Source organism: Staurois parvus, unplaced genomic scaffold, assembly GCF_062004578.1.
Source record: "Staurois parvus isolate SC_StPar_1 unplaced genomic scaffold, SC_StPar_1.0 ptg000261l, whole genome shotgun sequence".
NCBI classification, from domain to species: domain Eukaryota; kingdom Metazoa; phylum Chordata; class Amphibia; order Anura; family Ranidae; genus Staurois; species Staurois parvus.
In genome coordinates this window covers 4,595,973-4,611,809 of record NW_028318057.1, presented here as the reverse complement: position 1 = coordinate 4,611,809, position 15,837 = coordinate 4,595,973, and the positions used below count along the sequence as shown (strand labels likewise).

The 15,837-nt window shown below is 42.6% G+C and overlaps 1 protein-coding gene across 4 annotated transcripts in view; it reads right to left on the bottom strand.

Annotated features, from left to right (window-relative positions):
- AMPD2 (adenosine monophosphate deaminase 2) overlaps nt 1–15,837 on the bottom strand; it is a 154,829-nt gene that overhangs the window by 33,187 nt on the left and 105,805 nt on the right. For all 4 annotated transcript variants that reach the window (XM_089681190.1, XM_089681193.1, XM_089681192.1 and 1 more), the window contains 2 exons: nt 14,372–14,498; nt 7,403–7,566 (listed from right to left, as the gene is read on the bottom strand). In XM_089681190.1, the coding sequence (XP_089537316.1) occupies nt 7,403–7,566; nt 14,372–14,498 (291 nt within the window). The remainder of the gene's footprint in view (nt 1–7,402; nt 7,567–14,371; nt 14,499–15,837) is intronic.

Below are 15,837 nucleotides of genomic sequence, written 5' to 3'. Positions count from 1 at the left end.
CACGAACAGTAGTGCATGAACTCGTGAAAGGTCATCCACCCTTGTGACAGTGTACTACACTATTAAGCACCTTTCTGACTCCTGTAGCTGAGCTAATTCCTCCGCAGGACCATTTGGGCTCCCACCCTGATGGATGGATGGATGGCTGGAGCTGGATTACTAACCCATAGCTGCCAGCATACCGCTGCACCCCTAGATGTGTGATGTGTATAACCCATGCGCATTAATACTTTTGTTCTGGTGAGTGTAGACCAGTCCCAAGGGTGGTTTATCTTTCACGAGTTCATGCACTACTGTTCGTCACGGATAAACCACACGTGCTATTCATAGGCACTCTCTGAGTTGGTACTCTCACACGAAGGACATTCCATTATTCAGGAATGATTATATGAACTTATTTTAGCACCATTTACCATTTTACATCATTATTGCAATTATTTGCACTTTTTGGTTTTTACATGCGTTCATTATTGATCACATGCATTTATAGCGCTGCACTTGACTTTAACATAGAATAGTTATGTGATTAAAGAGAATGAAGATATATAATTATATTGGGAAATTAGAACTAGACAATCCAAATTATTTGAGATACAAGTGTGAAAATGTTTAACATTTGAAAATAGAATGTATGACATTCATTAGTAAATGCATTAGTTGTCTGATCATTTTGGAGAAACAGCAAAAAAAACAAAAAAACAATTCTAATATAGGTGTACTATTTGTTACATTCTGAGTATTCTCTTATGCTAACACAAAAACGCCAATGCTACAAAGCCCGCGCTTGTGCACCATCTAGCGAACATATCTGGTATTGCACCCAAAAATGTGCCAGAGGCGATTCCACATTTACTAATAGCAAAGTAGACGTTCGTCAATGAGATTGCTAGACGCCGCTCAGAAGACTGACAGGTCTTCATTGATTTAACTGAGTCTGCCTGAATGTTCAGAGTCTGCTGGTAGACTCAAGTCTTAGTAAATCAGGGCCATAATGTCTGCGGGTTGTGTTCTCCCCAGAAGAGGGGTTGCCTTTGGCAGAAATTACGGCATCTCTCCCCAGATGTGGTTTTCTTACAGGAGTCGCACTTCACTGCCAAATCGACCCCGTATATGCCCCTTGGGGTTTTTGATCAGTGTTATCATGGTGTTTCTCCTGTGGCCAAGGCCAGGGGGGTCTCAATTGCCATCCGAAAATCCTGTCCATTTCTTCTTTTGTATTAATTGATTGACCCTGAAGGTCGTTTTATATTTTTGAAGGGTTCTTTGCATGGTCACACATATACTTTTGCTACACTTTATGCTCCAAATTTCTGCACTGTTGATTTTTTGTCAGTCACCCTAAAGAAACTGAGAGATTTTAGAGAGGGTATGGTGATTCTGGGGGGTGATGTTAATGTTTCTCTGGATTCTTGCTTGGATGTGTCTTCTGGCAGAGCTTCTCTATCTTTTCGTGCGCTGAGACATGTTAGGCGACTTTTGTGTGAACTTCACCTGGTGGACAGCTGGAGCGTAATGCATCCCTGGGATAAAAATTATACCGTATATACTCGAGTATAAGCCGAGTTTTTCAGCACATTTTTTGTCCTGAAAAACGGCCCCCTCGGCTTATACTCGAGTCAACGTCTGCAGTGGCTGCTGTCTCTTACCTGGCTCTGGTCCCACGACGATCCGGTCCAGGAAGCGCGGCTGCTCCTTCATTCGGTTCGTCCACTGGATGTTCGCGCGGCTGCTCGGCTCCGCCTTCTCACCGGTGATTGGCCGCCAGAACTGTAGCTCAGGAAAGGCACACAGGCGGCCAATCACCGGCGAGGTGGCGGAGCTGAGCGGCCCCGCAAAAATCGAGTGAAAGAGATGCAGGTAAGTGTGCCGTGCTTAGGTGCTGCTGCAACCACATATGCTGGCTGCAGCAGCACCATACTGGAACAGGGGTCAGCAAGTGTCAGTGGGAGGAATAGTGCCCCATCATTGGTGTCACTGATACCAATGATGGGGCATTATTCCTCCCACTGACACCAACGATGGGGCACTTTTCCTCCCCCCCACTGACACCAACGATTGGGCACTATTCCTCCCCCCCCCCACTGACACCAATGATGGGGCACTATTCCACCCCCCACTGACACCAATCATGGAGCACTATTCCACCCCCCACTGACACCAATCATGGGATACTATTCCTCCCCCCCACTGACACCAACGATGGGGCACTTTTCCTCCCCCCCACTGACACCAACGATGGGGCACTATTCCTCCACCCCCCCACTGACACCAATGATGGGATACTATTCCTCCCACTGACACCAATGTTGGGACACTATTCCTCCCACTGACACCAATGATGGGACACTATTCCTCCCACTGACACCAAAGATGGGGCACTATTCCACTGACACTAATAATGGGGTGCTATTCCCCCCACTGATACTAATGATGGGGCACTATTCTTGCCACTGATACCAATGATGGGGCACTATTCCTCCCACTGACACCAATGATGGGGTGCTATTCCTCCCACTGACACCAATGATGGGGCACTATTCCTCCCACTGATACCAATGATGGGGCACTATTCCTCCCACTGATACCAATGATGGGACACTATTCCTCCCACTGATACCAATGATGGGGCACTATTCCTCCCACTGATACCAATGATGGGGCACTATTCCTCCCACTGATTACAATGATGGGGCACTATTCCTCCCACTGATACCAATGATGGGGCACTATTCCTCCCACTGACACCAATGATGGGGCACTATTCCTCCCACTGACACCAATGATGAGGCACGATTCTTCCCACTGGTGTTCCCACCCTCGGCTTATACTCGAGTCAATTGTTTTTCCCAGTTTTTTGTGGTAAAATTAGGTACCTCGGCTTATATTCGGGTCGGCTTATACTCGAGTATATACGGTAGTTATTTTTTCTAAGACACATGATTCTTACTCCCGTTTGGATCTTCTCTTCATTGATCAGTTTTCTTTGTGTAATGAGCTTAAATCCTCTATTGGCTCCATTACCATATCTGATCACTCTCCTGTGGTGCTCTCTATCTGCGCTCCGGCTGCCTACTGGACTGAAATGGTGTGGCGACTTAACGTGAATTTGTTGGATGATCCGACGGTGGTTGAGGCAATCTCCCGCTCCTTACCATACTATTTTGAGACTAATTCTGCTGGTGACGCGTCCATGCAAGCGGTCTGGGAAGGCCATAAGGCAGTGATTGGGGGGAATTGATCGCCCATGATTCTAGACGTAAGAAAGAGAAGATGAAGGAGATTGGGGAGTTGCTGGACAAGATTCATGCTCTGGAAACTAAACATAAAGGATATTTTGACTCCTCAGCCCAAGCTTTAGATACTTTAGGTGTTACTCTCTCTCAATGTTTGGACCGTAAAGATTTAGATAAAATTCGATTTTATGCTCATCGTTTCTATAAGCAGGGGAACAAATGTGGCCGCCTTTTAGCTAGGCAATTAAAAAAGCATCAGACCTTACGCCATGTTTATAGTCTGGTGACGTGTGAGGGTCATATGGAAGATTCCCACTCAATTGCAGATTTGTTTCAGCAGTTCTATGCTTCTATATATGATCTCCCTGTACACCTCCCAGTGTGGAGCTCGGCTTCATTCCATTCGCAATTATCTAAATGATTCCCCTCTCCCTGCATTGCCTTCTATGATTGTTGAAGAATTTGAACGGCCGATCACGCTAGAGGAATTGTTTGAGGTGGTTGCCTCCCTTCCCTTGGGCAAAAGCCCGAGATCGGATGGCTTCTCTAATCAATATTATAAAAAATTTTCTCACTTCTTGCTGGCCCTTTATGTACGTACCTTAACTCCCTTACCTTGGCCAATTTCTTGCCCCGCGAAGCGCTTTTGGCTCATATCACTATTCTGCCTAAACCCGGAAAGGACCCTCAACACTGTGCTAATTATAGGCCCATTTCTTTATTGAATTCTGACACTAAGCTATTGGTCAAGATCCTCTCTTTGTGCTTGCAGGATCCTGTTGCGAGCCTAGTCCACCTGGATCAGACTGGCTTTATAGTGGGCCGTGAGGCCCAGGATAACATTAATCGGGCTCTGCATATCTTGCATTGGGCTCAGTATGGCCCAGATCGAACACCTTGTGTAGTGTTGTCCATGGATGCAGAGAAGGCGTTTGATCGGGTGGACTGGACTTATATGACGGAGGTTTTGTGGTCTGGGGGGAACGCATGATGGGTTGGATTTTAGCCTTATATAATTCTCCTTGTGCCTGTGTGAAGGTGAATGGAGTGCTATCTGCCCATTTTGGACAGACCCTTACAGCATATGAATGTATGTGTACTGCGCTCCCTGATTCTAGACATTTATTATCCCAAATGTATAAATTGGTGTTGAGCGAGTATTCCATATCAACTCCATATTTTGTGAAGGAATGGGAGAAAGAACTGGGCCTTGATTTTTCCCCTCAGCAGATACATAGGATTTTTAAAATGGCACACTCCTTCTCCATCAGCTCCGTGTTCAGGAATCCTCTTATAAATTTCTTACTCAATGGTATCGGACCCCATCCCGCATGGCCCAAATTTTTCCCACCGCTAACCCCCTCTGTTGGAGAGGTTGTGGTCATCATGGTACCTTTCTCCACCTCTGATGGACTTGCCCTAAAATTGCGCCCTTTTGGACTGCAATTTTCCCATGGATACAGAAATTGTCATTGGGCCCTCTGGAGCAATCCCCCCTCTGTTTACTCTTTCATGTGACTTCAGCCTCTATGAAGGCCTTCAGGTGTAGCGTTACACCCCACCTTCTGAATGCGGCCAGATCTTTGGTCCTTAGATTGTGGAAACGGTCTGAATGCCCTACACTATCGGATGGGAAACGGAAAGTGGATAAAATAATGGATGCCGAGCGTTGGGTCCACCTGGTTAGAGGTCAGGGGGAGAAATTTAAAGATACTTGGCAAGGATGGATGTTTTATTCCTCTGAAATACCAAATGCATGAGCCTTTTTTGGGTAGCTTCTCTGTTTAGTGCTCGCAATTTGAGCCGGTTTGTACACATGGGTTTTTTCCTACTGCTATTTGGTCCTTACTACTTCTGCGGACTGCTTTATTGGATGTTTCTGAAAGTCTAGTGCTATGCTTTTCTTCCTTCCTTTTTCCCTCCCCCTTTCCCCCTCCCCCCCCTTTTTTTTCTCTCTTTTCTTTCCTCTTATTTCTTTTGTTTGAATTACTGGAATTCTAAGTGTTATGGTTATGCCGTTTATGCGCAACTATGGTCAAGATGTCTGCTTACCTCTGTTGTCTTATGGGGGTTTCCTTTGTATTTATTACTTCTTTGTCAGATAAAAAAGATGAAATATATCTGCTGACTCACTATTTTGTTTATTTTACTTCATGTCATCGGAAAATGTTAATAAAGATTGATTATAAAAAAAGTCCATCCGTGATATTTCCTTGCTACTAAATATTCCACGGTCAACTGTTAGTGGTATTATAACAAAGTGGAAGTAACTGGGAATAACAGTAACTCGGCCACATAAAATGACAGAACGGGGTCTGTGCATGCTGATGTGCACAGTGCGGAGAAGTCCCCAATTGTCTGCAGAGTCAATAGCTAAAGACCTCCAAACTTCATGTGGCCTTCAGATTAGCACAACAGTGCGTAGAGAGCTTCATGGAATGGGTTTCCATGGCCAAGCAGCTGCATTCAAGCCTTACATCACCAAGTGCAATGCAAAGCGTCGGATGCAGTGGCATAAAGCACGCCGCCACTTGACTCTAGAGTAGTGGAGACGTGTTCTCTGGAGTGACCAATCACACTTCTCTGTCTGGCAATCTGATTAATGTACCTGGGTTTGGCAGACAACGGTACTTGCCTGACTGCATTGTACCAAGTGTAAAGTTTGGTGGAGGGGGGATTATGGTTTGGGGTTGTTTTTCAGGGGTTGGGCTTGGCCCCTTAGTTCCAGTGAAGGGAACTCTTAAGGTGTCAGCATACCAAGACATTTTGGACAATGTCATGCTCCCAACTTTGTGGGAACAGTTTGGGGATGGCCCCTTCCTATTCCAACATGACTGCGCACCAGTGCACAAAGCAGGGTCCATAAAGACATGGATGACCGAGTTTGGGGTGGAGAAACTTGACTGGCCTCCACAGAATCCTGACCTCAACCCGAGAGAACACCTTTGGGATGAATTAGAGCAGAGACTACAAGCCAGGCCTTCATGTCCAACATCAGTGTCTGACCTCACAGTTGCGTTTCTGGAAGAATGGTCAAACATTCCCATAGCCACACTTCTAAACCTCGTGGACAGCATTCCCAGAAGAGTTGAAGCTGTAGCTGTAAAGAGTGGGCCAACTCAATATTGAACCCTACGGACTAAGACTGGGATGCCATTAAAGTTCATGTGTGTTTAAAGGCAGGAGTCCCAATACTTTTAGCAATATAGTGTATGTGCCAAGGACAGTGCCCAAGCAGTATTCAGTAGCCTCAGCAACATTACAGGCCTGTCCCCATCTTCATTCTGGTGAAGGTCCTTTCCCCTAAGGCCCAGCAAAGGAGTCAACCAATCTGGAAGCTTCAGTAATAGTCACAATATCTATGGTGCAGCCAGGAATCTTGTGAGAAAAAAACATCTTGATAAAAGAATCAGCAGAAGAGAGAATAAAAAAAAGTCCAAAGAAGAAGGTAAGTTTGTCCCAGTAGAGGGGAGAGGACACAAGCAACAACTAAGGCTGACTGGGGTTGGGAGGGGTTCTATAGGAGAGGTTTCGGCAGCTTTTTTTGCCAGTGACCAATTACCTGAAGGTAGCTGCACATAACCTATGGTAATGACTAAAGACCCTGTGTCCCTCACTGAACAACAAAGCCACTCTTAACTAAATGCAGGAGGAAGATATCTGTAGCTGAGTTATAATGTAAACCTCTGGAAATTCTGGAGGCGCATGGTCTAAAGAACCCCATGCAGCCCCTGGTGATACATGCTGCTGTCATTTTATAAAACTTTGCTAACATTACAGTCTTCCCTAGTATCCTTATACATTTTCAACCTACAATACTCGCCACTGCTGATGAGTCATACACACAGATACATACTTCCCTTTTAGAAGGGTTACAGCTAGCTGCAGTCCCAATACAGTACACCCTTCTTTAACTGTAAGCTCACCTCAGGGACTGTTTATTGCTATACTAATTTGGCTGAAGTATCTATAGATTACATTTTACTTAAGGTTCTAGAAGATCAACAGATGGACCTATCTCCTCAGTGAATTCCACTGTATGAGATAAAGTAACATTTCTGTGCAAGATATTAGGATTCCCTGAATAATCCAGTCACAGTATAAATGTACAAGCCAGAAAAAAACTACAACAGCAGGGCAGTTGCTTTAAGTAAGATGTGTACATATACCTGCGCAAGTGGTTCAGAACGGTCATGTTGGCAAACATGTAATACAAGTAATAGGAATAAGGTGGGTTGTCATCCTCTCTCCAGTTCCCAGGCAGAGGACTCTCCATATTAAATATATGATGCTCAGGTTTTGATTCATCATCTACACTGTCAAATCCATCCACCTGATTAACATAAAGAATATGTTAAGAAGTCATGTTTCACCACCAAAAAATACAATAAACAAATACAGCCCCCAAACAAAGGATGTACATGCAACCCAGCACAAACACAGTGAGTCCCTCTACTAAAGATTCCCTCTACTAAATATTGGGGCATGGTGGCGAGGTACCTCTTCAAAAGGACAATAGTACACTGAAAAGTCTCTTTTTGGAAAGTACACTTCAACAGCGTCAGCAGTCTCTCCTTCGTGCACACTCTGGAGTCTTCTCACCAACACATGTAAAGCAAATAAGAGACATGAGAGCAGGGAGAGAGAGCTCCACTTTCTAAGTGTAGTAGTTGTGAGGACACTGGTAAACAATATAGAAGGTAGGAATTGCGCTTGCATACAAATGGACGAACACAGCATGTCAAGACATATTCTATAGTAACATCAGCTGGTAGTGGCTTCTTGGATTCTTCAATGTGTATAAAACATTAAAGGAGAAGAAGAGAGAACACCACTGTCTAAGTGTAGCGATGATGAGAAAACGTGGACAATGATAAAAAGATAAGTAGGTATCGCACTCACATAAGAATGAATGTACACAGCATCTCAAAAGGTATTCAATCATGTCATCAACAGGTGTTGGCTAATACACATGAATGAACGTGGCATATCAATGATACATGGTTGGACGAGCGGCTGCGATGATCTCACTTGTCATTGCCTTGAAATGCGTTGCTCTGCCCCCTACATGTGACATCATCGCAGACACTCATACAGAAGTAATTCCATTTCCTTGCTGCTCACTGTGGCCTCCCATCCTTTTGTCCTTTACCAGTGCTGGCTCTCTGTCTCCCAGCCTATGGTTGGATCACACCACTCACTGTTATGCTTATTCAACCATAGCAATTGGTGATGTACCATCTATGTACCTTCCAATGGGACTCCTGAAAAAGTGTCACCTGCTGGTATTTTTACATAAGCTTATATCATGATCCACTACGAGTGCAATATTGTCTTTTTATTTGCTTTTACTTATTCTAATAAATACTACACTGACAGTAGCAAATCCACTCCTTGCTTTTATTTTGTTTAATACTTGGGACACTGCACATCCACGTTGTCTGGTGAGGCCACCCACCAGGAACTCCTCTCTGCACATTTTTCCATGCCAATATGGACCCATAGACGATTGCCATCTGCTGGATACCATGCGTAATGCTTATGTTCTATCTTCTAAAGTGCATTTACAGTATATTTCCTTTTTTGTATCACTTTTCCACTAATACTGTAGCATTAGTGGAGTGGTCTGCCTTTTCTCCTTCTCTTTTATCTCTCCATATTCATTGGAGAATTCAAGAAGCTGTCACCTGTTTATATTGTCAAAAATACTCAAAAATATTATTGTCAAAAATACTCATTGATATGTCATGATCTTTCATGTGTATTAGTCAACACCTGTCAATGCCATGATTAAATACCTTTTGAGATCCTGTGTACATTCATTCTTTTGTTCAATACCCACCTTTTTATCATTGTCCACAAGTTCTCTCATCATCACTACGCTTAGACAGTGCTGTTCTATTTTCTTCTCCTTTATCTTTTTATACCCATTGGAGAATCCAAGAAGCTGTCCTCACAACTACTTTGCTTAGACAGTGGTGCTCTCTCTCTCTCCTCCCTAATATTTCCTGTTTGCTTTAACCACTTCAACTCTCATATATGGACCAGAGCAATTTTTACATTTCCAGTATGGGCCTATTTATTCCAGGATAATTTTGTCATTACTTAACCACCTCCATTCTAACATGTTACAACCCCTTCCTTTTTAGACCATTTTTCATTTTAAGTGCTGTGATATGACTGAGCTCAGTCATACAATAGTGTACGCAAATAGATTTTATATTATTTTTATCATTTTTTATACAGATAAAGCTTTCTTGGTGGTATTTAATAACTGTTTATTATTTATTTTATTTAAAAAAAGACTAAAAATTTTGAAACAAAAACCTGTTTTGACTTCCTAGCAAATTTATTGAGGCCCTAACATGCCAGGACAGTACAAACACCTCCAAGTTACCCCTTTTCGGAAAGCAGTGAAGAGGCGTGATATTTTGGAGATCTCTATTTTTGCATCAAATATTTGGAGGATGAAGAGACATGCTGATGTTGGGGTGGTTGAGGTGACTGTATACTTCATATATGATTGGCAAGGCATTAAGTACAGTATGCATAAAAATCCTAATGTACCCAAAACCCTCAACCTCCATGTCACGCGATTTCTGAAAACATTTACCATTAGTTTGGGACTATGTAGCATACAACAGTGCAGCATTTATGGTGCAGGGGTCTGGCACATATAATGTACAGAACAGCTTGCAGATTTTAGTGGTCAGAAGTTAGTACCCCCTTATGGCAGTGTACTTTGGATGTTCTTTTGCTGGTCTGGTTACATACACCCTTGCTTCTCAGTGTGCCTGCTTTGTGATTAGTGTGCCCCCTTTCATTTGTGGTCTGTGGAAGCCATGTTACCTGAGAAGCTCATCAACATCTGCACCTCTTCTTCCCAGCTCTCACTATTTCTGGTATTTTATGTTTACCTATGTTCTCAGTGACCACAAGCCACAAAGCCACTCAGTTTGGGTCTGTGTCTTTTGCTTGTGATCTCCACTGTCCATTCATTTTATAATTTGTCCTGTTTAAAATTAAACTAAAATGTTGTTTCTCATGCAAAGCAATGCAAAGTTATTTGCAATTTCTCATATTTTCTTATTATGTGACACTGTCAATAGCAACAGAGAGTGCAGTGGCAGGGGAAGTAAAGCTAGATGTAAGAGATGTTTCATAAAAACGTTGTTGAAGCTTTTCAGGGTGCATCTCTTATGTTCAAAATATTCAGTTGGTTGAAATAGAATAAGAGGAATTTTGACTTACCTGTAAATTTCATATCTAGGAGTACAGTACCAGACACAGGCAAAGTATTCATAGATCCTGTATTATAAGCTCGTACCTTCAGGAGACTGGACACTGACAAAGCTTTAAATAACATGCCCTCTAGGCCACTCCCCTATAATCTCATCCTACTCCATGGGTCCTAATTTTATGGCAAGCAATGCAAAATATCCAAGGAATGGAAGATTGGTCTGTGTCTTGTACTGGACTCCAAGATGTGGATTTTACAGGTACAGTGGATATAAAAAGTCTACACGCCCCAGTTCAAATGTCAGGTTTCTGTGATGTAAAAAAAATAGACAAAGATAAAACGTTTCAGAACTTTTTCCCCCTTTAATGTGACCTATAAACTGTAAACATAAAAAACTAAAATAATGTGGTTACATAAGTGTGCATACACTCTTATAATTGGGGATGTAGCTGTGTTAGGAATTAAGCAATCACATTCAAAATCATATTAAATAGGAGTCAGTACACACCTGCCATTATTTAAACTGCCTCTGATTAACCCCAGATAAAGTTCAGCTGTTCTAGTAGGTCTTTCCTGACATTTTCTTAGTTGCATCCTACAGCAAAAGCTATAGTCCACAGAGAGCTTCCAAAGCATCAGAGGGATCTCATTGTTAAAAGGTATCAGTCAGTAGAAGGGTACAAAAGAATTTCCAAGACTTTAGATATACCATGGAACACAGTCAAGACAGTCATCATCAAGTGGAGAAAATATTGTGTAATAGTGACCAAGAACTGGACGTCCCTCCAAAATTGATGAAAAGATGAAAAGAAAACTGGTCTGGGAGGCTGCCAAGAGGCCTACAGCAACATTAAAGGAGCTGCAGGAATATCTGGTAAGTACTGGCTGTGTGGTACATGTGACAACAATCTCCCGTATTCTTCATATGCCTGGGCTATGGGGTAGAGTGGAAAGGCGGAAGCCTTTTCTTACGAAGAAAAACATCCAAGCCCGGCTAAATTTTGCAAAAACACATATGAAGTCGCCAAAAAGCATGTGGGAAAATGTGTTATGGTCTGATGAAACCAAGGTTGAACTTTTTTGGCCATAATTCCAAAAGATATGTTTGGCGCAAAAACAACACTGCACATTACCAAAAGAACACCATACCCACAAAGAAGCATGGTGGTGGCAGCATCATGCTTTGGGGCTGTTTTTCTTCAGCTGGTACTGGGGCCTTGGTCAAGGTAGGGGGAATTATGAACAGTTCCAAATACCAGTCAATATTAGCACAAAACCTTCAGACTTCTGCTAGAAAGTTGAACTTCAACAGGAACTTCATCTTTTCAGCATGATAACGACCCAAAGCATACATCCAAATCAACAGAGGAATGACTTCACCAGAAGATTAAAGTTTTAAAATGGCCCAGCCAGAGCCCAGACCTGAATCCGATCAAAATCTGAGGGTTATCAGATAGTGATTAAAGATGTATCCCAAGAAGACTGAACGTCCACTCGGCAGAACTTCCAAAAGGTATGAATGGATGACTATGTGGCAGCTTTACAATGCTAGGCTACAAAAGCCTGGTGCAGAAATACCCAGGAAACTCCCACTGATCTGGTGGAGTGGGCATGTAAAGCACAGGAGGAGATTTATGTTTGAGAGTGTAAGCACTAGCAATCAGATACTTATCCATTCAGCAATGGTGGACTTGGAAGATCTTGGACGTAAGAATACCTTTGTGAAGGATGAGGAATGGCTGCTAGCTCAGAGACATTTCTGACAATGGGATAGCAACCAAAAAGGCCACTATGCAGGAGAGGTCATCTAGGAGAATATCCCTGATGGGTTCCAAGGGTTCTTTCTGCAGGACAGAGAGAACCAAGTTGAGAAAAAGGAAGTACAGGGTGCTAAAGGGGACTTGATGCAAGATACACCTTGAATAAAGGTTTTTACAAGGGATTGCAAAGCTAGAGGTCTTTGAAAAAGAATGAACAAGGCCAAAACTGACCTTTTGGAGTTCTGAGCAGGGCAAGAAGTGCTGCTAGGACTTTTTTGAAAACTCTGGGAGCAGAGGACAGGCTGAAGGGCAGTGCAACAAACTGGAAAAGGCTATCAGAATCTGTTTATGAGGTGGTAAATGCAAATATGAAGATAGGCATCTTGGATATCTACAGATGTCAGGTATTCCCCAGTCTCAGGGAGGCCATTAACCATGCTGCAGATTCCATGCGAAAATTGGTATTTTAAATTATTTGTTGAGGGATTTTAAGTCCAGAGTAGGATGAATACCCCCATTTGGCTTTGGTTGTGGAGGTAATGGCACAATTACTCCCTGGGGCAAGAGGTGGTTTAGGGCATTCTGCAAATCTGACTGTTTTGGGGAAGTTTTTGGTTGATTTAATAGAAAAAAGTGGTGACCCCCTTTGTAACTACCAATTGAACCCATAGGTCTCTGATGTCCCCCTCTTAGGAGTGAGGGCGCCCCTTCATTGGGGGATTTAGGGAGTGCCTGGTGGGCTTAGTGCGCCAAGTCTTGCGCCAACAGGAAGGGCTGGACTTAGGTTTTGAAGTTGGATCCTAGGTAAAGTGATTAGGTTCTCTGCATTTTGAGAAGATAGTGGCTCCTGAGAAGAGGAGATTGGAATCTTCCTTTGTGGAAGCAAATCCTTTCTTCCTGTTACAACTTTGATGAATTGGTCAAGTGCCTCCCCAAAAAGATGTAATGTGACATGCAAGCTGCTTTTTGCAGGCAGTTTCAGCTGTCCAGACTCTGAGCCACAAAATATTGCGCATGTGAATGGAGATTAGAGCCATTCTGGAAATTTGTCTCATGATATGTCTCATGATAGGCCCTAGAATCTAGGGTATCCACACAAAAGAGGGGAGCAGAAGGTAATTACTGCAAATGCCCCATTAAATCACGGTCCTGGAATACAGGACATTCTTGGATGTTTATTGCCCCAATCCAATTAGCTGCCGTATGACATACTGAAATTGCTTTCATACTTGAAACTGGCTGCTATGCATTGCAGCAGTAATCTTATCAACATTATCAGGCATGATTCTATATCCTTCTCATTTTCCTCTGTGTGTGCTTCATCTAGGACAGGTTTATCAGGATCCAATTCAGGTAGAGACTGAGGATCTGGAGAATGGTGTGGGGTTTTTTTTGTAGCCCTTGACAAAGATGGCAGTATCAAGACCTTTAGTTGCCCAAGGAATGTGACATAGATGCAGTAAATTCTGCTTTTGTCAAGTAGGCCACTTTTTGCGTGCTTGAGATAAAGCTAGAATTGGATGCCGAGATTGGTGTTAAACTTGTTTCCTGCTCTGGTGCAATGGAAGCACTGTCACTCTTGAGTTTTAATATAGTGCAGGCCTTCAGCAGAGAGAATGTTCTCCTGACGGGCCAAATATCAGCCAAAATCAGCTGGTATAGTAGAGACTGGCCTTCATTCGGCCAGTGTGTACACATCCTTGTCTGACAAAAGTTGATCTTACAACTGGCTTCTATCAAACGAGCATGCTGGAAAACCAGCAGCTGATCAGCATCCAATCATCGCTTGCAGCCAATGGCTGAGAATGCTTTCCAGTGTGTTCTGGCGGGGGGGCAGTCCCCTTGTTAGAACACATTAGCACAGTGGGGAGATTGCTGTACTAACATCACATTGCTTGCTGGGCAGAACAAAAAAAAAACTTACTGTGTGCACCGGGCATAAGACCCTAGATTTGTAACTTGATATTTGCTGCTTAGTTCAAATGTTTCAATAATAATATTGATTTCAGACACATTGCACTTAAATTTGCAAGTAATATATTAATTTATACACACGCAGCAGTAAACAAACACCGAAAATCTATAAACCTAATGAGCAGAGAAGTTGTGTGGCAAGTCTAAGGATTCATATGACTCACATGTTCTAAAAACAGGTACAATTCTGGATGACTAGCAGGATTCACAGTGACTTCAAAAAGAGGCAGGAAAATGTTCTCCAAAATCTCCTGGAAATTATTAATCTGCTTTTTACTCCGAAACACATCACTGAATGGAGAGTAAAATGAAAAAGTAATGTCAAATAGTAATAAAACACAATTCTGAAAACAGGTTAAAAGAGAATAACTCATTACAATCAATTAGGGTTGATTTGCTAAGGGAATAGAGCATGTTTACTTTGCAAAGTGAATTTTCACCTACCTATGTGAATGAGGTGAAGCTAGGTGTAAATTCACTTTGCAAAGAATACCCAATCATATGCAAGGAAATTTACAGGAACATGATTTTTGTTAGGACATGAAAGGATTTTCATAATTTGCAAACTGCTAATGGTCTTATGGTCTCTGAATGCAGACACAAGTGCACTGCTGCCAGTAGGAATTGCTACACAGTGTTAAGCCTCACTGTCCATAGTGCTAATGCCAGCCTAAAGAGAGCCTATTACAACCAAGCTCATGCAAAAAATTTGATTCCTGTCAAGTGCCTGACGTAACACACTGTCTTACAGCTTTACAGTAAAGGCCTAAATATAACCCAAAATTTGCACTAAGAGAAATAGATACCAATATGTAGCAGCTGGACACCGTACCTTGATACCAGGCAGCTCATAAACAGTGTTCAAATAAAGTGCAGCGCTTTAATGTTTTAAACATTTCAAACAGAAATCATGATAAAAACATGAAAAATAATTAATCTCAAAATGTCCATAAGTGAAATATATGGTGAGATCAAAGCAGAACAGTCCCTAAATGCCATGATGAGATCAGAAGACTTCCAAAGATAGCCAATGTGACACCAACCACTTGCATGCAAGGCTTACCAGAAGATATGAGACCCCCTGCTAAGAGTGGTCAATCTGCGCTTTTATGATATGTTATTGGTGACATCAAGGAAAATGGACAGTTAAATCATCCTCTGGACACCCAAGGAAAAGACAGGTAATCCTCCCAAACCGATCTCCTTGTATATGTCAAAATGTTTAAATCCCCCTGTTCTGGTGATTTCTTGGGTGGTTCTTGTTCCTCTCCACCTATGGTCCACAGTAGCTTCGGGCACTTACCTACTGTACTCGGCCATCATCATTATCCTATGACACCCTGGGCAGGCTATTCTTAATATTCTTACCACTGGCATATTCTCTGTTAGCACATTCCATACTTACGTTGGATGGCTCCCTTTTATTAAATCTCCACCTGGGGACAAGATGTTTCTTTTGCTTGGTAATTTTTGGAAAAGAGCACCACCTAGTCATCTAATAAAAATGTCACCCTTGGTTCCTTACTCGCCCTTCATTCTATATATGCCTTGATTTGGCCATACTTCTGGAATTTTATTGAGAACCTTGTAGATCCTAGTTGGCCTTATATATCCTTTTCCTATCTCTAAC